We start from the raw sequence: 25,888 nt of genomic DNA, 5'->3' as shown, positions 1-25,888 counted from the left end.
GTCGGATGCAGTTGCAGAGTCTGACAAAGCCATTCATCTCGACCATTGTTCGCTTTGTGAGTCAAGTCGTATAACATGACTATCTCTCAATCATTCGTACGGCTGGTTGGCAAAAAAAGATACATTACCATCTATAAGGAACAAGACTATACCACCACCGATATTATTTCTATCAGTCACGACCAAACATGTCCACAAATCCTTGGGGACACCGTACGGCGCACAATGCGCCGCGGCAACGTCCCAATATGCGTGGCACGAGCCTCTACCCAATGGCTGCGCCACATGCGAGGCAAGTAGCTAAGAACATTGCTGCTAAACAAATTCCAAATACCTGGCCTATCCCAAGAAACCGAAGTAAAAAAAGCAGAGGTCTGAGGCGAAATGGCAACACTTGTTTCCGACTCAGCGGTCTACAAGCACTGTTACACTTGCCAAGATTTCTTCAGTGGATCATCTCTCATAATAGCATGCGCAATGGAACCCGGATCTTCCCATGCCGTCCCGCTCATGTGATCCATGCACAATTAGATTTGAATATGTCCAGTACTACTATATCGTCGAACAAGAAAATTCCTAGTATAGACGAATTGCCTGAAAAGGAGTTGACTCAGCTCAAGAAGAAACTCGAGAAAAAAGAGAAGAAAAACCCAGGAAGTACGTTAACAGACTGTCCCGCTTGCGCGGTGAAGGCTTTAGCGCAGTTCTACTGGGGTATCCAAAATCTCAATGCTGGTGGTGTACCTGATAGTCTACCCTTCAACAATGCAGAGCTAGACAGAGTTCACCAAGTTGACAACATGCTGCGGCAATTTACACCAGGAGCAGACACTGGGGCAGGGAACGCACAAGAGGACCCAGAGGAGATGCAAACGCGACTATTAACAGCATGTCTCGAGTCTGTTAATTACCAGTAAGTCTTCTCGGCGACATTAGATTACCTTACGCTAACCCAAACAGTCTCAATGAAAACACGGCCTGGAAAGCTCGCTACGAAGCCCTGTTCATACTGCAACAAGAGTGCTTCTGGAATTGTCCATGCGGTTCTCAGCAGGTTCCCCCAAACAATCCCGCCCCCGACAGTATCGGTTTCAACAACATCGCGATTCTCTCTAACGGCACACCAGACAGCCTTGAAGAAGCTATGAGACGAGAGTTCGAACCAACTCCACTCAGTACCTTCCACTGTCACATCTGTAACAGCACGCAGCAAAGAATGCAGTCTACACGTATTGAAGGATCACCAGAATATCTCCGCATCAAGCTCAGTATCGTCAACAGTAACGGTACACCGAACTTGAATCCCGTGAATCTTCCCGAGGTTCTGAATTTGTCTGAATATCAAGCTGTTGGTGACGGCCCACCGCTTCTCATGTATCGATTAAGCAGTGTACTTGCTCATGGCGGTAAACACAATGCAGGTCACTGGGTTGCGAGCGTACGTGGCCCTCAGAATGTCTTCTACATCAACGATCATTTGGTCAGTCAGCGAAGTTTATTAGAATTGAGGGCGAATCCCCAAGTTTATGGGGGTACTGGAATGCACGCTGTCGTTCTGATGTATAAACGCTTTGAGAAGAAGCTCTAGGGTTAAGTCAGTCAAAGTAACCATACGGTAGCACAACGACGACCTTCATATGCCATTCGCGCTTTCTCATACTTGTACAACATCATAGTAATTGTAGTGTCTGTTGAATCGATTGTCTCAAATGTTCTATACACGTGATATCTGTTCTGTGCAAAATCTTCAGCAAGCCTCTCATTCTCTCTTTCCTTTACTAAGACATGAACTGCCTTCGTCGCGGACATGTTCAAACGAGCAACCGTATCGAGGAACAGGACTATGATGAAAGATCAGTTGCCCAGCTAAGCAAAAGGGCCTGCTCGAAAAGGCCGCACACACTGGAAAACCAGAGAAACTGATGAAGAGTAGAAATAAAATCTCATTGCTTCCAAACTCAAAAGAACTCCCGCTATGCAAACCCACTTCCTATACACCTTGCACTTTACGATAACTCGGCGGCTTCAGCGTCCTCCCCAACAACTTGACCGCATAAGGCGGTACAAGACTGATCGCCGCGATAACCGCAAACTTCCACCAAAACGCCACGCTACCCACAAACGCAAGATCAAAGTAGCCCGTCAAGAACGGTATGGAGCTAAAGTAAACGACAGCCGTACCCACGATACTAGCAATCATGAACCAATGCCAAGTCGTAACCTCCATAGCCACCATGATAAGTTCATTAACAATCAGCACCGAGAAACTGACGCTGACCATTTTAAGGAAAGTGGGGTCGGGTTCCGCAGGGGGTGTAGTTGAAAGACCAACACCGATGAGGAGTTGTGATAGTCCCTGGATGATTGAGCCCTGGTAGATGGATACGGCGACCCAGATGAAGAAGGATTTATAGGATAGCGACCTCCCCGTTTTGAGTTCAGCGTAGAGTTCCGGATAGAGATTCGCAACGCTCTCATCAACGTCTCGATCCAACACAAGCGAGAAGACAGGCCACATGGTGTAGATGGTACTATAGCCGACGAGCAAAAAGTCCTTGTACAGAGCGTTGGGCTCAAAGTTGCTTGAGATGGAGAAGACGGTTTGGCAAATACTGATGATGAGACCGCGGTGGATGACGAATTGACTCAGCTTAGCAGAACGCTTGTAGCTGTTGCGACCGTGCCAGACCAGTAGTTTCACGAGGTAGCAGAATTGCTCAATGGAGAAGTCTGCTGCGAGGGAGGCTTGACGACCTTCCTTTCCGACGATACCCACGCCGACGTCTGCGGCTTGAATCATGGAGACGTCGTTGCCACCGTCGCCGATGCAGCATACGCGTTTCTTGGTGAATTCGCGAATCAGGCGGGCAACGTCTGCCTTCTGCGTTGGAGAGCAGCGGCAGGCTACGACAGTGGGCAGCTGGACGGCTACGGAGATGAATTCCTGGCGGAAGTGTTGGAGGAACAGCGCGAGAGACTCTCCATCAATGAGGAGGCATGCGTCTAGTTTTCCGCGGAGGAAGTCGAGTGAGGAGGAGGCGAGGTCTTTGCGTTTTAGCTTGGCAATTGTGTGGACGTATTGGCCGCGGGCTACGAGCTTTGATGAGACAGCTACGCAACGGGCGGTTTCTACTTTGTCACCAGTCAACATCCAGATCTTGATGCCTGCGTTACGGAGGAGTTCGAGAGAGGGCTTGACGTCTTTTTGAAGCTTGTCTTCAACACCTGTAACGCCAAGAAGTTCCAGGTCGTTCTCCAGGAATTCCTTTACTACACTGGCGACGGCGGCATCGCGGTTGTTGAGGGCAAGGGATGCCTGGGCATGCTTGGTGGAAAAGTCTTGGTAGATTTGCGCGGAGAGTTTCTTGCGACCGACGACCAGTGTTCGGAGACCTTCGCGTGCCATGTTTGCTGTCTCCTCGTCGAGCCAATCGTTGGCGGCAACAATGGAGGTCATGACCGTGTCGGCACCTTTTTGGTAGAACCAGATCTCGCCACCATCATCGGTGGGTGATGATGCCGGACCGTGATAGAACTTTACAACAATACCCATGCGCTTGCCTTCAGAAGTAAACGGAAAGACGTTCAAAATGCGCACCTTGACCACTGTATTGCCGCTGTCGCACGATAGTAGGGTCATAGACTCGCGGTCGCGGGACAGTAGCTTCAAGCCAACAGCCTCGGTCCATCTCACGATGGCAATTTCATCTGGGGAAGAGGCTTGGTACGTAGTTACCGTTTCCCCATCTTCTTCCTCAGTAGTCGGTGTTACATTGTGGCAAAGTGCTAGAGCCAGCACAACATCGCGAACTCGAGATCCAATCTCTCGGCGTGTACGAGTAGCTGAGGTCAGAGGCGCGGTATTTGCAGAAGATGGCGTGACGAGTGACGGAGCTTCTCCAGTGGGTGGTGTAAAGCATTGGTGAACATATGACGATACTTCGTCCATTGCTTCGTTTGCATACGAGACCGTACCGACGTGTATCTTTTTCATGATCATCTCTGAATGTTGTTAGTCATGTCAGAGTCCCTTTGTTGTTTGACATACCATTCTGTGTCAAAGTACCCGTCTTGTCGCTCAACAGGTACTCAATACGGCCTAGGTCCTCTGGGATCGTGCTAGTCCGAACAATGGTGTTTTTGATGCTCTCATCATGCTGGATGAACCACGCATAGACTGACTTGCCCATGTCAAGATTTACACGCAGACCTACTGGTACGATGGTAGAGAACAGAATGAGGAAACGCAGCATAGATTGCCACCACTGCCTGCCTTCGATGACTTGGAAGCGCGCAAGGGCGACTAGTATGAATGAGAGCGACAGTGTAAAGACACAGAGCCATTTTGTCAGGGAGTTGATCTCCAGCTCTAACAAACCAGTTTTGGACCGGGAAGGCGATGTAGAGAGCGCTTGACGGGTTTGGGGGCCAGTGTATACAACGACAGCTAACAGACTGCAGCTTGAGGCAACAACGGTGTTTGCCCAAATGGTGTTGTCGATGCTCAAGGATGCTGAATGTACCTCTTCAGGAGAGGCCGCTTCTTCATTCTCATGAGGGTCATACTGGCGCTGTGTCTTGGGAGGCAGTTCAACGGTTCCGTAGAATTCGTTGACCTTCTTGTCCGGTTTGCCAGCGACGACGCGGAGCCGTGTGTACTCGCCAACATCCAAGTTCTGGGTGAGCGGTGAAGTCAGGCGTAGCTTCCAATCGGTTTCACCGTCCAACTGATCAGTTCGGATAAAGGCCTCGCCTGAGGATCCGGTAGCTATGGCACTATCGACCTTGGCTGTGTCTCCCTTGGCTGTGTCTTCAGAATCCAAACCGTCGATAAGCGCGGCCGACGAACTCTGCGCTTTAGACCCATCTTCGGAAGGTGCTGCATTTTCGCTGGAGTAGCTCTTGAGAAGCACCATGTCGGCAGGCACTCGCTGGTCCTTGCCAAGCTTTACGACATCTCCAACTTTGAGGCTCCGAGAGGGTTTTACAACTTCCCAGTAGGTGCACGTGGCCAAACCCTTGCCTGAAAGTCGCTGCTCCTCTTCATCAATATCGGCTGACCGACCCCGGTCCTTGGCCTGCTTCCTCAAACGGTTCTTCTTCTGCGAGTTCTTGCCCGGCGCGACGCCGTTGCCGTTGCTGTTCTCTTCGAACTTCAGAACTGTGTAACCTTCGGAATTCGCTTCTGCGTCTCGCCGCCTTCGCGCAATATCGTCCATAGCTTCTTTCCCTAGAGTGATGGATATGACAAACGCCAAGGGAAAGATGTAGGTCGAGAGGTAGCCGATTCGCAGGACAGGTATGATTTGTGATAGAGCGACGAGCAGAAAGTACATGTTGATGAAGAAGGAGAACTCATTGTATAGAGTGCGGGGTAGGAAACTCCACGGGGTATATTTGGCGTTGGATACGGCGTTTGCAGGGAATCTCGAGGTTTGAAGCTGGCCGACGGAGATGGTGCGCTGAGTGGTCGGATCATGCTCTTCTTCGGCATCTGACTCTCCATTATCATCACCCAGCTGTATAGGCGCATTGTTCTGTCGTGAGAGGAAGCTGGGCAGGCGCATGGCTGAGCCTAGGCGGGATAGTTTGCTCGGTGGTGGTTGCCGTCTTCTCCGTACTGTGTGTTGTGCAGACAGCAGGGGCGAGTCGTCGTCTCCAGACTGGCCATAACTGCCGGCAGAGTCTCTCTTAGACCCTTCATCGTCGTCCAACAGCCCTCTCAGGTCATCCTCTTCCGGCTCTTCCTTCTTCTTGCTCGCGCGCAACCGGCCTACCCTGAGATTCCTCAGCGGTATCCTCGCGCCTAGTTCATGATACGGCCTTGTTTGCTCCCTGGATTGCCGGCGCGGTGGTGTAGAGGTGGACTGCGAGTGGGTGGCCAGAGGGTCCAGCTCCTCTAGGTCGAGTTCCAGGTCCGAGTCCTCATCTGGCGCATTTGGCTGGTGGTACTGGTGGGGTGCAGCCATGGCTCATGGGCGAGCGAAGATGGTGCCGCGGTTCAGGAAGGAGTGGTTGGCTAGTTCGACCTCATGTGCGACGGGCTTGGGTGTGGTTATAGGTATATTGGCTGCCTTCGGGGGTCCGCGGCGTTTCGGGGGTGTCTGGATGCAATGTCTGGGCGACTGGACGCTTAGTTTCTAGTGCCGACGAGGATCCAGGGAATGTCGACGTATCAAGTATGCCTCGAAATGGGTGACGGGCTCGGGAGTGAAGGGCGCAGGTGGTGCTGTGTGAATTGTAGAGCCCATGTGTCTTGAAGTCGCGTCACTCTCCGGGCTGGGGTGTGGCGCAGGCGGCAAGTGTGGCGTTGGGGCTGCCGCGGCGGGCCGTTTCAATGTCCAAGGCGCAGGAACAGCTGGCCAGATCGCTTTCTCACTCATCCTACCAGACTACATTGCGATGCGACCGGGGCTCGCCTCTGCTGTTTGATTCTTGTTGTCTTCCTCGACGGAGACTGCGTCTTTCGCTATTGCGCGACATACAGAGCCCATGCTCTTCTGCTTCTATAGAGGTACGTAACTGTCTTCGCGATCACTGACGTAGAAAGGGATGACGAGGACTCTCATTCGTCCTCCGCGTTCGACTCTCCGCCGCGACTGCCTTTCACTCTGCATTCTCTCTAGTTCAATTGTCACACTTTACTCTCTCCTGCATATTTTGCTGTGGCTGCCATTTTGTCCCACGAGGCGTCTACCGTGCCATGTCAACCTGCTTCTGGTGCCGAAACCCAGGCCCAACATCCGAGCAGCCAAACACCAATTTCAGCACTGACTGGATTTTTAGTACTTGTAGATACCCTTTGACTTACCTAATTATTCCATAATGGACGAAGACGGCCCAAACTTTTCCTATGCCTACGGTGGCGCGCCCTCGAACCCCTCGACCCCCTCGACTCCCTCGCTTCCCTCAAATACATCTTGGAACCCGGCATTGCGCAGCGAAAATGGAGCGGGCGTACCAGCCAGCGCGAAGCCCGCAACACAACCTGAGCAACCCAAACCAGACTCGTCAGAAGAAGAGGACGACGAAGACGAAGAGGCTGATGACGATGACGAAGAATCAGAAGATGAGAGCGAGGAAGAGGACGAGGCTCCCCCAAAACCCGCAGTAGCTGCGCCAGTCATAACAGAACCTGCGAACAAGCCCGAGATTGAAGAAGAAAGCTCAAGCGACGAATCTCCCGAGCGCAATGACACCATACAATCGCCGCCAAGAGCGCAACCACCCCAGACAAAAGAACCTCTGGAGTTTGGAAACGACGCTGCGCCCGAGGACGATCTGGTAAATGCAACGCAGGCACTCGATATTGGCGAACCACAAGCGACACCAGCCAAGGCCGAGTCTAGCGACGAGGAGGGTTCTGAAGAAGAGGAGAGCGAAGAGGAAAGTTCGGAAGAAGAGGCGGAACCCGAGCAACATGCAGAGGAGAACTACGAGCATCAGGGCGAGACTACAGCTTTGGAGGATGCCATGGCCGAGAGTGTAAAAGTGCCCCTGGTAGAAGACACCGAAGCAGACGAATGGGGCGGTTCCGGTGACGACGCCTTTGATCTTGGTGGGAAATCACAGGAAACACCCCTAGAGACACCAATGGCCGAAGCTGTTGGGACGACAGTCGGAGATGACAATATTGGAAATACCACCGTAGGTGGCAACACGGGAGCCGATGATGACTGGGGAAATTCAGAGGAGGCGGAGGACTTTTTCGGTGTGGTCGCGAGCCAACAGATCGAACCTGCGCAGGCCGTAGATCAGACACCTGGTGCCCATGTGGTACAGGCCGAATCAAAGGCTCCTGAGAAAAGCGAGTGGGATCTGGATCTGGATCTGGACGATGATTTCCTGCCTGACCCCGAGGATGCACCTGTCATCGAGTTGAGTGACGACGAGGGGTTCCTCGAAGACGAAGTACCGGCACCCGCAGCGCAACCAACGCAAGTCACTCCCTCAGGAACGGCGAGCCGATATGCTCCTCAAACTCCTGCTGTGGCACCGGCGCTTACCCCAGCGGCGAACCCGTACGCTCCTCAAGCACCAGCCGCACCAGCTTACGATGGCTTTGGACGAAACATGGCATATCAACAGCAACAGCAGCAACAGCCGCCTCGACCGCCAATGGCAAGCTCAGCACAAAGTTTCGTAGACAAGTCCAAAGGAGGCTACGCTTCGCCTTATGATTTGCCAGAAGACATCGTGACTACCCGAAAGCGACCTGCTCCGCGAACGACAGTCTCAGCTGTACAGCCAACTCCACCACCACCGCGGACCAGCAGTGCGTCTTCCAACACTGCGCCTCCTGGGCCTCCACGGCCGCCCATGGCATCGAGCATGTCAGTGTCTAGTCTGTCTCCACCATCCTCGGGCCACTCTATGCGTTCTCAGATGACTGGCATGCCACCACCGGCAGCACCACCAAAGCCTGCCGTCGTAGCAAAGTCACCTTCGAGTGACTTCTTCGCTGAGCTGCCTGTCACATCCAAGCCACGCCCGTCTGGACGCTACACCCCGCAGCCGAATGTCCCTGTCCAACCTTCACCTCCAGTTAGCCATCCACCCCCGCAGCTTCCATCAAAGGAGCGTACGGCTTCCACGTCGTCCCTGAGGAACGAGTTCATTCCAGATGCTGCTAAAGTCGCTACACCTCCTCCGTTCAGACAACCAGAGCAGTTACCCATGTTCCCCAGTCATCCATCGGTACCTACACGAACAAACAGTCTTCCCGTTCCTCAGCCGGCACCGGCGCCCCCTTCTACGAGCAGATATTCTCCAGCGCCGCCTCCATCGGGACCCGCTGCCAACTCACGATATTCTCCCGCACCCCCAAGCGCACCAGCGGCAAACCAGCGATACTCGCCTGCTCCATCGCAAGCACCGCATGCTCGTTACCAATCCGAGCCACATAACAACTTAACGCGAACTCCCTCGCAGCCTTTTGCGCCCCGTACTTCCAGTCCGCTAGCCTTCCACAGCATGCCTCAGCAGGAGCAGGTTACAGACAATCATGCGCAATATGCTCCAAACCATCAACTTTCGCAATCGGCTGATGGTATGCCCCGCCCACCTATCAGAAGCCCGCTAGGAGAAGTCAGTGAGATTGAAGAGCAAGAGCCAGAGCCAATGCTTAGTTCAAGGCCACCTACATCTGGAAGATCGGAGACTCCGCCTCTAAGAAGTACACCTTCATCAGTAGTCGGCTCACCACGTAAGACTGACAGCTATGCACCGAGATATCAGCCAGCCCAGCCAGCAGTTCCGCAACGCTCCCACTCCCAATCTCCAACACAGACCATGAAACAGCCGGTACGCGGCTATGGTAGCTTGGAGTCCACAGGGACTCCTTATGGCATGATGCCATCTGCGATCTATGGTAACCAGTCTACCGCTTCCAGTGCTGTCAACAAGATTCCTCATCGCCGGCAAGCGTCCACAACCTACGATTTTATCGTTCCTGAAGACGAGCGTTCGGCAGATCCACTCGAACGGTGGAAGGGTCATCCTGTGTTCACCTGGGGTCTAGGGGGTAATGTTGTGACGAGCTTCCCTAAGCAAATTCCTAGGTATGGAGGTGGCGGGTCCGCGCCGATGATGAAGAGCAACCCTGGTGAGGTCCGTATTCAGAGCATCAAAGAGGTATTCCCTCTACCGGAAGACATCGCCAAGTTCCCAGGCCCTCTCAAGGCCAAGGGCAAGAAGAAGGACGTATCAGCATGGCTAGGCCGCAAGATCGAAGCACTAGACAGTCAGTTGAAAGAACCAGGACTCGAACACACTATGAGTGAAGACGAGCTCAAGCGCCTGGAAGATCGCACCCTTCTCTGGAAACTCATGCAGGTTCTCATTGACAATGATGGGAAACTGGAGGGTATTCCTGCAGCAGAAGCTGCCGTCAAGAAGCTACTTTCACCAGCTGGTGACGAGTCATCAGATGAAGCGGGTTCATACTCCACAGCAGCCGATATTGTCGGACGGTCAAGATCTAACACCTCCAACCTCCAAGCAGAACCTGTTGACCCCCGTGCCGTCGAGGACTTGCAAAGCATGCTGGTCAAGGGTGATCGCGAGAAGGCTGTCTGGCACGCTGTCGACCAGCGACTATGGGGCCACGCTATGTTGTTGTCTTCTACTCTCAGTAAAGACATATGGAAGCAGGTTGTCCAAGAGTTCGTCCGAAAGGAAGTCAAGAAAGCCGGACGCAGCAACCAAGCATTGGCTGTACTGTACGAAGTCTTTGCTGGCAACCATGAGGACTGCATCGACGAACTGGTTCCAGCTTCGGCTCGTGCCGGCTTCCAGATGGTGAGCGCTGACGGTGCTGGTGCAACACAGAACGCACTGCAAGGCCTCGACAAGTGGCGCGAGACGGTTGCGCTGATCCTGAACAATCGCAGTGAAGGTGATGCATCAGCTCTACTCTCGCTTGGAAGGCTTTTGGTCCAATACGGTCGTGTTGAAGCTGCGCATGTTTGCTTCATCTTTGCTCGTTCGGTTTTGAAGGTCAGCGGAGTCGATGATCCTCAGGCTGATCTCGTACTGATCGGCGCTGATCACCGCCTGAATCCTTTGGAGATGGGTGTCGAGCTGGAGCCGATAATGCTGACTGAAGTGTACGAATTTGCAATGTCGTTGGCATCGCCGACCGGCTCGTTCGTCATGCCGCATTTGCAAAACTATAAACTTGCACATGCGTATCAGTTAGCCGAGAATGGGTACAGAACCGATGCGCAGGCATACTGCGACGCTATTGCAGCGGCTATGAAGGCTACAACAGCACCTTCTCTCTACTACAACGCTGCTTTCATTGCCAATCTCGACGACTTGGGCAAGCGATTGTCGCAGTCTCCCAAGGATGGTTCTTCGTCGTGGATTTCAAAGCCTAGTATGGACAAGGTTGGAAGCTCGCTTCTGTCAAAGTTTAACAGCTTCATTGCAGGGGATGACGAGGATAACACGGCCAACAAATCTGGTGGGTCCGAGGTTGGACCTTTCGCTAAGATTACCGGCGATAGCCCTTCCCTTACGCCTTCACATTCGAATGCGGATCTCTATGGCGCAATGTCTGGTTATGGTGTGCCTGCACAGCCGCCAGCACCAGGCAACTCAAGGTATGCACCATCAAATGCATACGCACCAAGGTCTTCCTCGGAACAGCAGCGGTCTCGTTACGAGCCCGGTGGTCGACCGTCAATGGAGTCAAACGATAGCTATGGCATGCGAGCAGCATCCGACAATTATACGCCTATGACACCGACATCCAATATCTACAGCCCTACGCAGACCCAACTGAGTCCACCGAGTGCACGCACGCAAGCCAAAGCACAATCGTACTCTCCACTTCGTCCTGAGTACAGTCCGGCCCAGCCATCCTTGGGCAGTCCTTACATGCCCACTCCCCCAATCCAAGATTCTTCCTCGGCCCCTGCGTTTGGTGGTTACCAGCCGCAAGCGAGCTACGATGAGCCGAGTCAGCCTACAGACAATGAGTTAACATACGATCGATATGGACCTTCCTCAACTACCTTCGAGCCTCCCGCGTACCAGCCCTACAACCCCGATGAGGACGATGAGGACGATAAGAAGAAAGAGGAAGAGAAGCAAGTAACCAAGAAGAAATCTTTCATGGATCTCGACGACGATGACGATCTTGCTGCTCGCGCCTCAGCTCTGAAGATCAGCGGAGGCGGCAGCTCCAAGTCAGAAGCAGACAAGAAGGCAGACGAGGCATTCCGCAAAGCGGCCGAAGCAGATGCTCAGCGTGACAAGGAAGCCGCGGCAGCGAAGAAGGGAGGATGGCTGTCTGGGTGGTTTAAGAAAGATCCCAACGCCGCTCCCGGTCCTATTAAGGCTAAGCTGGGAGAAGAGAGCAGTTTCTACTACGATACGGATCTTGGCAAGTGGGTAAACAAGAAGGGCGGTGCGGCAGATACGGGTAAACCCGCTGCAACACCACCGCCTCCACGCGCTGGTCCTCCCGGCGGCGCAGCTCGAAGTGCCTCAGGCGGCGCGCCCACCCCGCCTATGGGTCCTCCCGGCGGCCTGCGTCCACCTACATCCAACCCTCGCTCCTCATCTATGCCACCACCAATGGGCGGTGCTGCGTCCCGTGCCTCTACACCAGGTATCCCAGAGTCTGATGAAGAAGGCTTCGCTGCTGGACCTAAACCACCTGTGCTAGCCAGACCGAGCTTTGGTGCTGCATCAGGACCGCCGTCACGACCGGGCACTGGTATGAGCAATGCCAGTAGTATTGATGATTTGCTGGGTGCACCTCAAGCCAGAAAGGGACCAGCAAATAAGAAGAAGAAGGCTGGTCGCTATGTCGATGTCATGGCGAAGTAGAAACGCTATGAAGAATGATGAAGACATGGAAACGGAAATTACGCAGAGGTAGATGGATGACTGCCGTTATCAGCCGGACCAGATCACGACATGTATGGGATAGTGTCATGACGGGATTCGGTACGAAGATAGACGTGGCATGCTTTGGTTCCTGCATTAGATGGAGCATTAAGCAATTAGTCGAGCCCGTTTTCCGGGACACATTTGTACTATAATATTATCATCTCAGATTTCTCCTTGACTCTATCCCATGTTGCAGCATTATCGTAGTATCCTTTGAAAACGTGATAACTTGCTGTGATGCGATAAACGTGTCCACCTGGGGGCGGCCCCAGCTTTCCACTCGACCCTCCACAAAAGATACGAAGAACGGCCTTTTGCTCGGGGCTGTTGCTGGCTGGGCGCTGCCGACAGTCGGGCACTGGTCGGGCTTGACCCCACATGAACGCACGCGACCGATTCCGTCCCAGTCCGGCAAACACACCCGACAACGGAGATGACGCATGCGGCTTCGATCGGTGACATGCGCGCCTGGCAGGGTTGATTGTACACGCCAATCTGCTATCACGACTCCTGCAGGCGTTCGATGGGGGACAATGATGATGGGTGGGCAGACACCAAGGGTTGCTTATCGCGCTTACTTGATGTCTGATGTTGTCGGTGATTTCTATATCGAATCAAACGCCTATCTTCCTGGCGCGCTCCGACTCATGGTGTGGAGCGAACGATTGCAGCGTCGCATTTCGCGCGTTTCCCAGCTCCCAAGACCCTAGTCTAGACTTTGACGGGCTTGACGCCGGCGGTTGCCAGCTGCGGGGAATTTGTCGGGTCACTCGCGTGTTGTCGTCTTTTATCTTGGGTTTCTCGTGTTCTTATCCCTAATAGCACACCTTCGTCGTCGTTTCTGTTATCAACGGTCGTTGCGCCCTTATAAACGTTGGACTGGACTGGTCGGTTGCCACACCCGGACTTTGGAGTCGTTTTCGCCATTTTATCGCAGCGCAATTCGTCGCGCAGTAAGAGTCGGGTTTGGCACTACAATATTGGTCGTTAGGAAAGCGAAACAATCATGGCGAAGAGTGTTTCCATCAGCGAAGGAGGAGGAGACGATGGCGTTCGAAGAAGAGCGTCGGTCAACGACCCTGGCGCCGACGCTGCTCTCGCGAAGATGGGTTACCAATCTGAGCTTCCTCGAAATCTATCCATGTTGAGCGTTCTCGGCATGTCGTTCGCCATCATGGCTGTTCCTTTCGGTCTTTCCACAACACTCTACATCACGCTTACCGATGGTCAATCCGTTACCGTGCTGTATGGCTGGATCCTCGTTTCTCTCATCTCCCTGGCTATCGCTGCTTCGCTCGCGGAGATCTGTGCAGTATATCCTACAGCTGGCGGCGTGTACTACTGGTCGGCCATGCTTTCGACGCGCGAATGGGCGCCCATCGCCTCGTGGGTCACCGGTTGGTTGACTCTGGTTGGAAACTGGACTGTTACACTTTCGATCAATTTCTCAGGTGGCCAACTCATCTTGTCCGCCATTACGCTTTGGGACGAGGATTTTGTGCCGAACGAATGGCAGACTGTGCTTGCGTTTTGGGCTGTTATGCTTATTTGCATGAGTATTAACATTTTTGGGGCCAAGTATCTGGATCTGATCAACAAGATTTGTATCTACTGGACGGCAACCAGCGTTGTGGTTATTATGGTTGTGCTGTTGAGTATGGCGGATAACAAGAGGGATGCCGAGTTCGTGTTTGCGCATTACGATGCCAGCCAGAGTGGATGGTACGTTGTCCCTTCTATCTCGAACCGAATCTTGGACCAGTTATACTGACTCTAGTTTTAGGCCATCCGGATGGGCTTTCTTCGTCGGTCTCCTACAGGCTGCTTACACGTTGACTGGTTACGGCATGGTCGCCGCCATGTGTGAAGAGGTTTCCAACCCATCCCGCGAAGTTCCCAAGGCCATCGTTCTCTCTGTCGCTGCGGCCGGTGTCACGGGTATCATCTACCTGATCCCTATCCTCTTCGTTCTCCCCGACGTACAACTGCTTCTCGATGTCGCCAATGGACAACCTATTGGCCTGCTCTTCAAGACTGTCACTGGCAGTGCAGGCGGTGGCTTCGGACTCCTCTTCCTCATCCTCGGTATTCTCTTCTTCGCTGGCACCGGTGCATTGACCGCAGCCTCGCGCTGCACCTACGCCTTCGCTCGCGATGGCGCAATCCCCGGTTCGCGACTGTGGGCCAAGGTAGACAAGCGCTTCGATATCCCTCTCATGGCACTCGTCCTCTCTACAGTCGTCGACTGTCTCCTCGGCCTCATCTACTTTGGCTCCTCAGCCGCCTTCAACTCCTTCACTGGTGTCGCGACAATTTGTCTTTCCACATCCTACGGCATGCCCATTCTTATCTCCGTGCTACGCGGTCGTAAGGCTGTACGCCATTCGTCCTACTCGCTCGGCCGTTTCGGTTACGCCATCAACATTGCCATGATCGCTTGGATCTGCCTCGCAGTTGTATTGTTCTGTATGCCGGTCAGTCTGCCAGTTGAGGCGGCTACTATGAACTACGCGAGTGTAGTGTTTGCAGGTTTCGCGGCAATTAGCGTGGGGTGGTATTTCATCCGCGGCAGGAAGGAGTTTTCCGGACCGCCCGTGCCGACAGACGCGGAGCCTGGTGAGGAAACTGTTGTTGCAGGGTTGGCGGTGCAAGACAGCAGGCAGGATATTGAGGGCAGGGGTGATAAAGATAAGGTTGTGGATGGCAGTCCAGATAGTAGTAAGGTCTATTAGGGCGTGGATGCGAGGGAGTGTGATATTTCCTGGACATACGACATGTTGTAAGATGGGTCGTTACATTACCTATGTAATCGAGAGATTCTATCGCAGCTTGCATTGTCTGATGTGCATACTATCCTATTTGAGGTTGCTGTCATAAAGACGGTAGCTTTCCGCTCTCTTCTGAAGGGGGTGACGCCACACAGCGCTAAAGCCACGGCTAGCAGGGGTACGCGGTCCACGGTTACGCGGTTGTTCGCAACCACCTAACGCGACAATCACGGTGACTCTCATGGACGTGTTGCTTGCCTCTCAGACCGACGGCAATGAAGTGAGTACTTCCCTCGGTATTGACCCCCTCGTATTTCCTAGCCTACCATGTCCTCTCGCAACGTACCATGAGTAACATGTCTAACAAGCGCAACGGCAGCGACTGGCGACCCTCCATAGTCGGCCTCACCTACCATGACGATGCGCAAGAAAGCGACGAGGGCCCGTTGTCCTCGCTGCCTTTGGGGACGCACGACCCCTCCATGACACCACATCTGCCCGTACCTCCCCCATCATCACGGCCACCTACTTCCACGACGCGACCCACATACGCACATCCACACCCCCCATCTACCGGAAGCGCGTCGACGGCGACAAATGTAGCAAATATGGGACGCCATGGTGCCACACCAAATAGCTATATGTCGGTGCCTGCGCATGCGCATGCGCATAATGGAACTCACCACGAAAGGCCAGCCAAGAGGATGAAGATGTCAGAACCTAGTGCAGCCAACAAGCCTCCGTCGGTACAAGACATCAACCAAGCCTTGAAGAACACCGAGCCTGCGACCATACTGCAAAATGTTCGGGTGAGCACCCCACGCACGCTGCATATCGGTCGCCAGTCGGCAGGTAACAGTGCGAGCCCAGTCCTGAATGTACCAAGTCAACGAGAACAGCCCCGCCACGCAGCTACGCACAAAGAAACACGGCAGGCAAGTGCAGTGACATCAGATAGAGTTCCAGGACGATCGCGCAGTCGCCCTTCGCCAGCCGCGAGACCGAATTACTTCGTGGGAACTGCCGAGGAGCCTTCGGACGAGGACAAAGATAGTGTCATGTCCGATGTTTCGTCGCCTACAGAACCTGCATTGCAACACGCATCGGATAAGAAAGCAAAGACTGCAAATGCCCCTCCTGGACTTGGGCCTGCAGTAGCCCCATTCCATTCATCCGCTCTTCCGAGGGGTTCGGAGGTACCTACACCTCCACCATCCACTGGTCGAAAGAGGCAGGTCAACCCATTCGATGCCGAACAGGACCAATATCTCATCTTTCTAAAGGAGGTAAAGCAGTTTTCGTGGGCCCAAATCACGGCCGAGTACAACGTAGATTTGCCCACACGTCAGTACTCTGCGCTGCAATCCCGTTATTCCACCTTCTTGAACAAGAGAGACAGGTCAAAGGATCCATCTACCTTGATCCTTCCCCCTCGGTGGGCTGCAGAAGCGACTGTTGATTGGAATCAGATCCATGGTACTAGTGTCTCAAGAGGACCAAGAAACAACCAGCTCACTGCTCCCCATCAACCTGCTGCGAAACCTCCCCGGCATCTACCCGTTCAACAGACGATAGAACGAGATTACTCCTCAGGAGGCGACTCTGCGCCTCGTCGAGAGCGATCGCGTCGTGCACAAAGAGTCAATTACACATGGCCGAAACAGCGGGGTGTTGCTGTAGATGAAGTAGATGACTACACCGACGATGTCCTTGGATCTATGGCGGACGACTCTGCTCCTACTCGTTCAGAGACACCGCAAGACCATGAAGCGCCTTTACCTAACGAGGCTGTCGCTGTCGACAACGAGCCGGTGGAGGTACAATTCAATACAGATGATGCAGCACTTGGATTGAGCCTATATACAAAATCGCGCCGGAATGGCACTCCCGCTACGCATGTGCCATATTTGAGTTCAGGGCAACGCTTAGCGATGCAGAGCCCATCTACCGGCTCAGACTGGGATCAGCTATCAAGTCGGGACTGGCAAGGTAGCCTCCTCCATGTCGACTTCAGCCCTGTTGAGATCAAGCTAGTAGAGAAAACTTTGACATCGATCAAGAATACAAGGTCGCGGCATAGTACGAAAACAAGGCGACTTCGCGAACTCTTAAAAGGCTGCACGGATACACAGATTTCCCGGCTCATTGAGAGTCTTCGTTCACGCCTGCCTTGCCGAGACCGGAGCAGTATTGAAGCATTCTTACAAGATGCCATGGCCGGCAACATCGCAGAGATACCGCAGATACAACGATTTGCAGCCGCACGGCCGAACACGGATATGCAATCGATTCAGAAACCGTCGACCACATGTATCATACGTCAACGAGAGCTCGGTCGTCAGTCGAGAAGAGGCTGGCACACGGCGTCTAAACCTATCACATATCAAGTGACGAACAAGTATATGGACACAATGGGTCCAGCAGCATGTTGGACGGGCGCTTCAAGTGATATTCATACTGTAGCCTGGGCACCAGATGGTGAACACTTTGCGGCCGGTGCTGTCGCTGTTGACGATCCGGACTCTATGCAGTATAACCGACCTAACAACCTACTCTTCGGAAGCCTTATGCATGGTACAATACACGAGCTAGCAGAGCACTATAAGATACGCAAGAAGACTGAGAGCGGTGCCAACTCAAGTCACGCCATGTTCGCATCCCAGGATCCGAAGTTATACACAACAGTCACCTCGGTAGCCTTCTCGAACAGCAGCCACGTCATGTATTCGTCAGGCTACGACGGACATATTGGTATTTGGAGAACCGACGCCAACGCCGACTCTGTTCAGCCTCTTCTAGCTGCTAAGCTTAACATCAAAGACAAGATCGACATCTTATCAGTCAATCAGATGCAGCCTGGTATGATAGCAACAGCGGCGAAGGCATCCAGTCAGAAGGCAATCAGAGTGCTCAGGATCGATGAGGAAGAGCCTTGCCAGTTTGAGAAATCGAGCTTCCATTCAAACAAGGCTGTCGATCGCATGGATCTCAAGATTCTTCCTACCGCTTTGCAGTTCGAACCGATATGTGGTGAGCAACTGCTTGCAGGTTTCGGCGCCAATATGAAGGAGACGGGCTTTGACATGACCGGCGATTTATGCTTGTGGGACGTCGAGACTGAGGCTCCTTATTATATCCATGGGTCTAACAGGAATGTTTTTGATGTCGCCTTCAACCCAATTCGTTCTGGCAAACCGATGTTCGCAGCGGGATGTGTCGCAGTGGGATCCAATGTCAACCGCGGCACACGTTCGACAGTCCGTCTCTACGATGTAAGAGCTGACAAATTTACATGTCCTTTGGAATTCGAGTGCGCAGCTCTAGATATAAATGACCTTATCTGGTGCCCACATGATGAAGACCTCATCGCAGTTGGTTGTACAGATGGACGTGCCTACGTCTGGGATGCGCGTTGGCCCGATGATCCGCTCCGAATACTCTCTCATAGCCGGTCTCTGATGCCTCTACAGGAGGGTATCAAGCATGAAATCACAGATACCGGCGTTCGTTTCTTGTCTTGGGGTGAAAACGCGACGAGGCTTTACTCCGGTTCATCGGATGGGGTAGTCAAGGTCTGGGATGTTACACGCGCTGAAGAGAACACGTTTATCAAAGACTTAATCACGTGTGATTCCGGTATCATGTCAGCTGCATTCAGTGCGGACTACAGCAAGCTGGTCGTCGGCGAAGTCAACGGTTCCGTCGACGTTCTCGAGATTGGCAGGGATGACACTACGATCAAAGACGCAGACAGGTTACGCTACATGCCATACCAGGATGATGAGCAAGATGAGATCCAGGACCACAAGACTGGCAACATCAACCCCCTAGCACCGGAATCTGGTATCGCGGAAGGCAAATATTTGCTCGAAACCCAGCAATTGCAGACCGCACCTGTAGGAAGTTTACCGGTTCGCCAAGTCGTTCAGGGCCAGAACTACGCCGGTCCCTTCGATGAAAGCGTGGACGCGTCATTCCTTCGTGAGCAAGCATTGCAGTTCCAACTCAGTCTTACAACACCGCTAGGGCCTCAGTGCAATATTGCTGCCTGCAAGGAGAATCTTAACAAAGTCACCAGCGAGGACGTTGGTGATTCCGGGCGAAGTGCAGATCGTATTCCTGATGAGCTGCGTCGACAGTGGATGGCTATCGATACGAAAAGCATTGTACCAGGCAAGTCGAAGTGCGTACATTGCGGTCGTCCTGCCCGCCCGCCCGTTGATGCCAGCGACTTGGTTCTATGCGAGCGCTGCTCTTTCGCCTGCTTCCGTTGCGGTTCCGTGAACCCCATCGCCCCTGCTACGACAACACTGATTTGCGAAGCTTGTGCGGGCGTCTGGGACATTGGCGTCCTCGGATACGAGTGCATTCAGCAGCCGCAGCCGCATCTGCACAACAATCACATGGAGCCAGATGTCCCAGTTTTGGAGACGTGGGGCGAAGAAACCCATGCGGACATGGAGGACGATTTCGATACAACACACGGTGATGAGATGAATGCGCTTACAGACTACTATCTTTCTCTGGCTATTGATCGACCGGAGAGCCCACCGTTGTAGAATTTGGCAAATAAGATGTCAAAACAGACGAGCGTTGGCCGTTGTTGGAGCATTCTGAAAAGACGGATGTTGATGTGTGTATATCACATGGTGGAAATGGAGAATGGTGGGAAGAAGCGGGCACATGTACTAGGCGATGCTGGTGACGAATGATACCCCATGTTATCTTGTCAAAACGAAAGCTTTTCCGATTGTTGCTTGCTAATACACCGTCATGATGGTGCGGTCATGAAGCATGTCGTCGTTTTGATCATCGTACAGAAATCTTGCCAGTGACCAGACTAAGTCGCAACAATCCACTCTCGAACGACAGCTCGTCATAGCAACCCTGGGTTGGTAGTTCTCATCGAGGCACAGCGAATCGAGCCAACGGTATTATTTTTCGTATAATAGACTGATACTTCATGCTGGGCCTTTTATGCAGGTTTCGTAGATAAGACGGTAATGTGGGAGTATTTCCAAACAGCAGAGAACATGGCTACCGGTTGTGTTGATTTTGATCGATAGTGTGTAATACTTTCGGGAATATTGGCATTTTTGGAAGAGAGCAGATCCTTCTCATAGCAAGAATTGCTGGCCTTTTTGCAAGATACAAGGATCAGAGGTGTGAAGAATGATGAAGGTTGGTAAGCCAACCGAGGTTTTTTTATACACCCTCGTTCACGCCGCTTTCCCGAAGCGGACATAGAGAGGATGTCCTTTCTTCTTAGGTGGGCAGGGCGAGAAGACAACGACATGCGCCGGAAATTGTCATTTTTCGGTAGAAACACTTGCTCATACACGACGACCATCGCATTCCAATACCAGACCGTTCGAAAACAAAACTCGTGGCGTGGCTTTTACGTCGATTTTAGATGGTGCCTTCCAATTAAATGAACGATTCAAATGAGCGCAACGGTCATATTTCATCTCCATGTCCATTTCGGTAAGATGTACGCCAAGTTTTGGGTACAGGGCGGACGGACGACCATTTACGACAAAAGGGTCTGTTTCGGAGGGCCCACACATAAAGTCTTTGTACTTTGATTTTGAAGTAAATGTGAGTACATTTGTGAAGAAGTGAGGACTAAGAGCGCTCAGAAGGTAGCTTTTATGTCGGCGAGAGGTGCCGAAGAGAGACAGGCACACATGGGCAGGATGGCGTAGCGTTTCGTTTTCGTTCGTTTTCGGTGATTTTGAGGGTTAATAAAAAGTCAAGCTGAGCGTGACAGAACATCCGCATGCCGAACAACATTGCTGGCTAGCTTAAGCATCGGTGTTTTCATCGAGGGTAGAGTTTGTATCGAGCAGGGCACTTCCATATACACTCTTTGAGCAAACTTTTGTGGATAACTATGGGAAACGTGGGGATGAAAGAGTTTGACCAAAGCGATCGAGGTTGTCTTTATACTGGTCGGCGTAGCGGCTATAAGGCGTAGTGATTTTGGTCTCTCTCGAAACCATAAGTCCGTTGGGGTGATGTTTAGAAGAAGTCGTAATAGCATGCCATAGAAAGTCTGGTGTATCTCTTACGGCACGACGATGTTCGTTTGACTTTTCGCACGCTCTCTCATGCCATCGGGGTGGATGACGGCTATTTTGATGTCGAGTGAGGAGAATGAATTGTGTTTTGAAGGTTCATAGACTCCAGGAATTGTCCTGCGTCGCCAGCAGGCTGATCATGCCTCGTTTGATCTCGCTTTTCAATCAACGGGCGAAAGATTCTGAGAACTAGATCATGGTTGTGATTTTAAAGGTCGTGGTCTCATCCCATCGTATCAGTTGTTTTTGAATATGAAAGGGTAAGATTGATGAGTATCAGAACATATCCAGAAGAACGATTTATATACGAATCCCGATGAGTGCAAGTACCGCCTACTCCTTGGCGTACGTAGCATCCACGCCCTTCATCCCGCCCTCCTCCCTCCAATCAGTCAAGATTTTGATGAAGGCCGGGCTTCCATACCCATAGGTCGCATTCCTCTTAGCATTCTCGCTCGCCTTGCCCTCATTGTTGTAATACCCTGGCGTGCACTCCTTCAGAAAGTCGCCCCGGATAGCAGTTCCATCAACGATCGTCTGTGTCCACCCTTCCTCCGCTTCCTTTGTCGGCTCTATAGTCCTGAACCCACGTTTCTTACATTCAGATATGATGTACGCATAGTGGATCGCTTGTTCGTTGGTGACGTGCATGAAGTTCGGTGTCAGGGCCCCTTGGACGATCTGAACGAACAAGCAGTTTGGGAAGTTCCGTGTTCCCCAAGCATGAAGTGTTTGAGCGCCTTCGGCCCACTTCTCGGTGATGGTTGTGTTGTCGCGGCCGTAGATCTCGATGCCGGTCTTGTGCGACCATTCGTTTGCGAGTTCGAAGCCAGTGGCGTACACTAGGCAATCGATTTCGTATTCTTGCCCGTTTGCCACAATGCCGTTAGGAGTAATGCGGTCAACACCTTGACCTTTGGTGTCAACGAGTTCGACGTTGGGGCGATTGAAGGTGGGTAGGTATTCGTCATGGAAGCAGGGACGCTTGCAGAATTGGTTGTACCATGGCTTTAACGCATCAGCCGTCTCCTTGTTCTTCACGATCTCATCCGTTCGAGCGCGGATAGCATTCATTTTCTTGAAGTCAGCGATCTGACGTTTGGCTGCAGCTTCCACCGGGTTGTTCGGGTCGATGCCAGCGGTCAGCAAGGACCGAATGATATCTGTCCAACGATCTGATACCATATCCACTTCTTCGTAACCACCGTTGACGATGTTGTCGAAATTGTCCATGCGCTTCTTCTGCCATCCCTTCTGGAGCGACTGTGCCCATGCCTCGTCAGTCGGGCGATTGCCACGAACGTCAATCGACGAAGGGGTGCGCTGGAAGACGTAAAGTTTCTTTGACCACTCTCCCAAATGAGGCACTATCTGAACGGCTGTCGCACCTGTACCGATGATAGCTACGCGCTTGTCTTTTAGCTTGTGCAAGTTACCCGAGGAATCGCCCCCCGTGTAATTATAATCCCATCGCGAAGAGTGGAAAGAATGGCCCTTGAAATCTTCGATACCTTTTAAGCCAGGAAACTTTGGCCGATGAAGAGGGCCCGCAGCAGGAATCACAAATCTCGATTTGATCTTATCGCCTCGCGCCGTGTGAGTAGTCCATTTCCCCTCTTCTTCGTTCCATCGCATCTCTTTGCTTTCGGTCTGGAATAAGGCACGCGAGTAGAGATCGTATTTCTCGCCAATCATGCGTGAATGTTTAAGCAACTCTTTGGCACGCGCGTATTTCTCTGTCGGCATGTATCCGACTTCCTCGAGCAGGGGCATGTAGATGTAGGATTCGATATCGCACTGCGCTCCAGGATACCTGTTCCAATACCTGCGTGGATGTCAGCACATAAGTCCTATATGTGGAACAGCGAAACTCACCATGTTCCCCCAAAGTCACCAGCTTTTTCGATAATCTTGAAGTCGTTTATACCAGCCTCAATTAGTCTCACAGCGCAGACCTGAGCGCCATACCCGCCGCCGATGATCACCACCTCGGTCTCTTCTTCGATGGGGTCACGTTTGAATCCTGGCTCGACCCATGGATCTTCTAGATAGTGTGCCAAGCTACCATCAAGGAGTGTGTATTGCTCTACGCCTTCATCTCGTGCTAAACGTCGGTCACGCTCCTGGAGATACTTCGCTTGGAGTGCTGCCGGATCAAAGGTCAAGTCGTTCTCGTGAGCTAACTCTCCAGTCTTGATGTCGACGGTTGACTTGGCAACATCTGGGTCTGGGAGAGGTACCTCAGCTATCGGAGCTGCAGCGATGGGTCCTTGAGTTGTCATTATGCTTATATTTGGTCGAAGTAAGGTGCTGTGGCTCTAAACCAAGCTTCTGGATTACCCAGGAGATTTGAGGAATGGGCAATCGTATAGTAGGACTTGAAGAATAATCATGTTGATCTAGCCGCGGCAACCCCTCACACAAGGCTTCCCCACCCCACAGTCACTTGAGTAGATTCACGACATGATTACTCGATCCCAGCTGAGTAGACTACACCCCGCAATACCTGCTGTTGACTCTAGATGTCAGGTGGGTGCCGGAAGAATTCACCCGTTGGTTTTATAGAGCCCCCTTTGTCGCCTGAATAGTAAGCAATTGTATGATGAAGACGAATTTGGATAGATCTACCCGCTCGGGACAGGTGTGGGGTAGCTCGGAATGGATCGTCGACTAAGCGCAGACGAGTCGCACAGGGCTGCGCGGGTGTATCAGGTACTGTACTGCAAGATCATCTTCTGGAGTTGAGTGGCAGACCGAGTCTAGGAATGTTTGGCGAAGCGCATGGGTACCAGTCTTCCTCCACACCCAAACATGCGGGTCCGTCGCCGGGCGGCGCGTACTGCAGATCCACGGCGGGACAGACATTCCGTTCTGCCCTAACTTCATACCTCGCTACAATCGTCAGTTTAGCTGCTCTGTGCATTTTTATCCTTCGCATGCTTGGAGTATCGGTGTGACTGCACAGGAGGACGTGGTCAGGATGACGTGTGCTCCGCGCTAACAGACTTTGGGATGCGCTTACCCAAATGGCGATGGCCTAGAGGCAACGCACCACCTGGCAGAATCCGGCCAAAATCGCACCTCGTGTCGTGCGACGTAAGCCTGCCACGATTGCGACAGCGTCTCAGCAACGCCGAATTCCTTCCATCACGCCGAGGAGTATGGCGGCAGGCTTTGGTCAGAGGACCGACAGGGTGCCTACGTAGTCACAATCGGTAACAGCACACGAATTCAAGAGTTGGAAAAGCATAACGTTTCATTGAATCATCCAAAATCGTAACCAAATCGTAACCCAGGTATATCCCAACCGTAATCCACCCTAGTGTATGTATAAAGAACGAAAGAAGTAATGGTAAGAGAGCTGGAGAAGTAATCGCAAATGCGCACCATCGAGACTCTCTAAGCCTCGCCATCGATCTGGATACGGCCAGCGATGCTCCTCTTGATCTTGGGGTTTCCGGAGCAGACTGTCATGGACAGATCAACGCTGGTGCCCAGAGACAAGGGGCACATGAAAACTGGCTCGGCGATACCCAGCTTTTGCAGAGGCGTGTCGACGTAGTAGGCCTGCGTAGGGCAGTAGTCTCCAGCGGGGCAATCGATCTTGCCGCAGCTGTCGTTGCTGGCGTTCATGGCCAGGCCTTCGTCGTGTCCAGGGCAGTTTGACGCAGACTCGCCATTGGCACAGTCGACAAAGGAGATGTCGTACCAGAGCTGGCCAGCCGCGATGGAGTACTCAAACTGTGTGTGCTTGCCGGCGACCAAAGCGTCGGACTTGCTGACTTTGAGGGAAGTGCTACTTCCAGTGTAGGCCTCGCTGTGGGAGCTTCCTGCAGGGACCATGAAGGATGAGGAGGCATGGCCAGTAGAGATTGACCAGACCCAGACGTCGTAGTCGCAGCGGTTGGTGATGACGGCTTTGCCAGCTAGGGCAAGGCTGGCTTGAAGTGCCACGATGGCAAAGGTAAGCTTGGAAAGCATATTGTTCGTTGAGAGGGTCTGTAACAAAGATTTGTGATAATGTATGATGACGACACAGGAGCGTGGCGAAGCTGCTTTTAAAGAGACCGTGTGTTGATTGAGGAAGAAAGAGTGTAGGTCCAGACCGTCAATTGAACAAGAGAGGGAAGTTTTGGAAGGAATGTGATGAAGCTGTCGAAGCCTCGCTGTGATGTGACAAAGAGAGTGTGTAGTTCAAGATTCACAAAAAAGAGCGTGGACGTTGACTTTAAGAGTGTAGGGATACGGAGTGGGCCCCACAGCGTAGTCCAGCTCAGTCTGACTGCAACGTAGGTTACCGAACAAAGGATGGCCTCCCAAGCGCAACAGGCCTACACAGGTACACCAATCATACACTGAGACATTCAGGGCAGAACGAAAGCCCTCCCGAGACTTCCGGCGGTAACTGCAGATTTTTCGCTTTGCTGTGTGTTTTCAACGCTGTCTGTGGAGACGGGGGTATGGGTTCTGGTTGGTCGGATTGCCTAATTGGGCGGCGCATAACTCAGCGCCCTAGAAATGATGTAAGGAGATGTCTAGGCTCGAATGGAACACAGTTTCGGTCTTTGCTTTTTCCTTAGCGGTTCCTTTGAGATAGGTGCTTGGTGTAAGCTCCAAGGCTTTTGGTGTCGCGAAAGG

The 25,888-nt window shown here is 52.5% G+C and overlaps 7 protein-coding genes across 7 annotated transcripts; 4 read left to right on the top strand and 3 right to left on the bottom strand.

The window, feature by feature from the left end:
- Positions 1 to 180: 180 nt before the first annotated feature.
- CC77DRAFT_1075074 (cysteine proteinase) lies at positions 181 to 1,508 on the top strand (the record flags this gene model as incomplete). The annotated part of the gene is made up of 3 exons (XM_018529221.1): positions 181 to 913; positions 961 to 1,438; positions 1,503 to 1,508. Exons 1-3 carry the CDS (start codon positions 189 to 191, stop codon positions 1,506 to 1,508), a joined length of 1,209 nt encoding a protein of 402 aa, XP_018382991.1. The 5' UTR covers positions 181 to 188.
- A 203-nt stretch (positions 1,509 to 1,711) lies between these two features.
- On the bottom strand, positions 1,712 to 6,269 carry CC77DRAFT_1052541 (phospholipid-translocating P-type ATPase). Its single transcript, XM_018527702.1, has 2 exons — positions 4,049 to 6,269; positions 1,712 to 4,002 (listed from the first exon to the last, which is right to left on the bottom strand). Exons 1-2 carry the CDS (start codon positions 5,967 to 5,969, stop codon positions 1,991 to 1,993), a joined length of 3,933 nt encoding a protein of 1,310 aa, XP_018382990.1. The 5' UTR covers positions 5,970 to 6,269; the 3' UTR covers positions 1,712 to 1,990.
- Positions 6,270 to 6,411: 142 nt separating this feature from the next.
- Positions 6,412 to 12,580, top strand: CC77DRAFT_1023080 (hypothetical protein). Its single transcript, XM_018525609.1, has one exon. It carries the CDS (start codon positions 6,826 to 6,828, stop codon positions 12,337 to 12,339), a length of 5,514 nt encoding a protein of 1,837 aa, XP_018382989.1. The 5' UTR covers positions 6,412 to 6,825; the 3' UTR covers positions 12,340 to 12,580.
- Positions 12,581 to 13,126: 546 nt separating this feature from the next.
- Positions 13,127 to 15,196, top strand: CC77DRAFT_263351 (polyamine transporter TPO5). Its single transcript, XM_018530908.1, has 3 exons — positions 13,127 to 14,124; positions 14,186 to 14,448; positions 14,512 to 15,196. Exons 1-3 carry the CDS (start codon positions 13,409 to 13,411, stop codon positions 15,132 to 15,134), a joined length of 1,602 nt encoding a protein of 533 aa, XP_018382988.1. The 5' UTR covers positions 13,127 to 13,408; the 3' UTR covers positions 15,135 to 15,196.
- Positions 15,197 to 15,440: 244 nt separating this feature from the next.
- CC77DRAFT_969101 (WD40 repeat-like protein) lies at positions 15,441 to 19,931 on the top strand. The gene is made up of 2 exons (XM_018535783.1): positions 15,441 to 15,450; positions 15,546 to 19,931. The coding sequence occupies exon 2, from the start codon at positions 15,653 to 15,655 to the stop codon at positions 19,727 to 19,729; it is 4,077 nt and encodes a 1,358-aa protein (XP_018382987.1). The 5' UTR covers positions 15,441 to 15,450; positions 15,546 to 15,652; the 3' UTR covers positions 19,730 to 19,931.
- A 1,645-nt stretch (positions 19,932 to 21,576) lies between these two features.
- On the bottom strand, positions 21,577 to 23,664 carry CC77DRAFT_262890 (FAD/NAD(P)-binding domain-containing protein). The gene is made up of 2 exons (XM_018530906.1): positions 23,126 to 23,664; positions 21,577 to 23,075 (listed from the first exon to the last, which is right to left on the bottom strand). Exons 1-2 carry the CDS (start codon positions 23,530 to 23,532, stop codon positions 21,584 to 21,586), a joined length of 1,899 nt encoding a protein of 632 aa, XP_018382986.1. The 5' UTR covers positions 23,533 to 23,664; the 3' UTR covers positions 21,577 to 21,583.
- Positions 23,665 to 24,392: 728 nt separating this feature from the next.
- Positions 24,393 to 25,513, bottom strand: CC77DRAFT_263310 (hypothetical protein). The gene has a single exon (XM_018530907.1). The coding sequence runs from the start codon at positions 25,229 to 25,231 to the stop codon at positions 24,650 to 24,652; it is 582 nt and encodes a 193-aa protein (XP_018382985.1). The 5' UTR covers positions 25,232 to 25,513; the 3' UTR covers positions 24,393 to 24,649.
- Positions 25,514 to 25,888: the final 375 nt, after the last annotated feature.

This window comes from Alternaria alternata, assembly GCF_001642055.1.
Source record: "Alternaria alternata strain SRC1lrK2f unplaced genomic scaffold CC77scaffold_18, whole genome shotgun sequence".
Taxonomy (NCBI): Eukaryota; Fungi; Ascomycota; class Dothideomycetes; order Pleosporales; family Pleosporaceae; genus Alternaria; species Alternaria alternata.
The sequence above is the reverse complement of the archived record's forward strand: the minus strand, read 5'-3'. Positions and strand labels throughout refer to the sequence as shown.

Coding starts and splice junctions, on each gene's coding strand:
- CC77DRAFT_1052541 (XM_018527702.1), bottom strand. CDS start 5,969: ATGGCTGCACCCCACCAGTACCACCAGCCAAATGCGCCAGATGAGGAC. Junction 4,003..4,048: donor GGGTACTTTGACACAGAATG/GTATGTCAAACA, acceptor AACAACATTCAG/AGATGATCATGAAAAAGATA.
- CC77DRAFT_1023080 (XM_018525609.1), top strand. CDS start 6,826: ATGGACGAAGACGGCCCAAACTTTTCCTATGCCTACGGTGGCGCGCCC.
- CC77DRAFT_263351 (XM_018530908.1), top strand. CDS start 13,409: ATGGCGAAGAGTGTTTCCATCAGCGAAGGAGGAGGAGACGATGGCGTT. Junction 14,125..14,185: donor GATGCCAGCCAGAGTGGATG/GTACGTTGTCCC, acceptor CTCTAGTTTTAG/GCCATCCGGATGGGCTTTCT. Junction 14,449..14,511: donor CTTCAAGACTGTCACTGGCA/GTGCAGGCGGTG, acceptor TCGCTGGCACCG/GTGCATTGACCGCAGCCTCG.
- CC77DRAFT_969101 (XM_018535783.1), top strand. CDS start 15,653: ATGACACCACATCTGCCCGTACCTCCCCCATCATCACGGCCACCTACT.
- CC77DRAFT_262890 (XM_018530906.1), bottom strand. CDS start 23,532: ATGACAACTCAAGGACCCATCGCTGCAGCTCCGATAGCTGAGGTACCT. Junction 23,076..23,125: donor GGTGACTTTGGGGGAACATG/GTGAGTTTCGCT, acceptor ACATCCACGCAG/GTATTGGAACAGGTATCCTG.
- CC77DRAFT_263310 (XM_018530907.1), bottom strand. CDS start 25,231: ATGCTTTCCAAGCTTACCTTTGCCATCGTGGCACTTCAAGCCAGCCTT.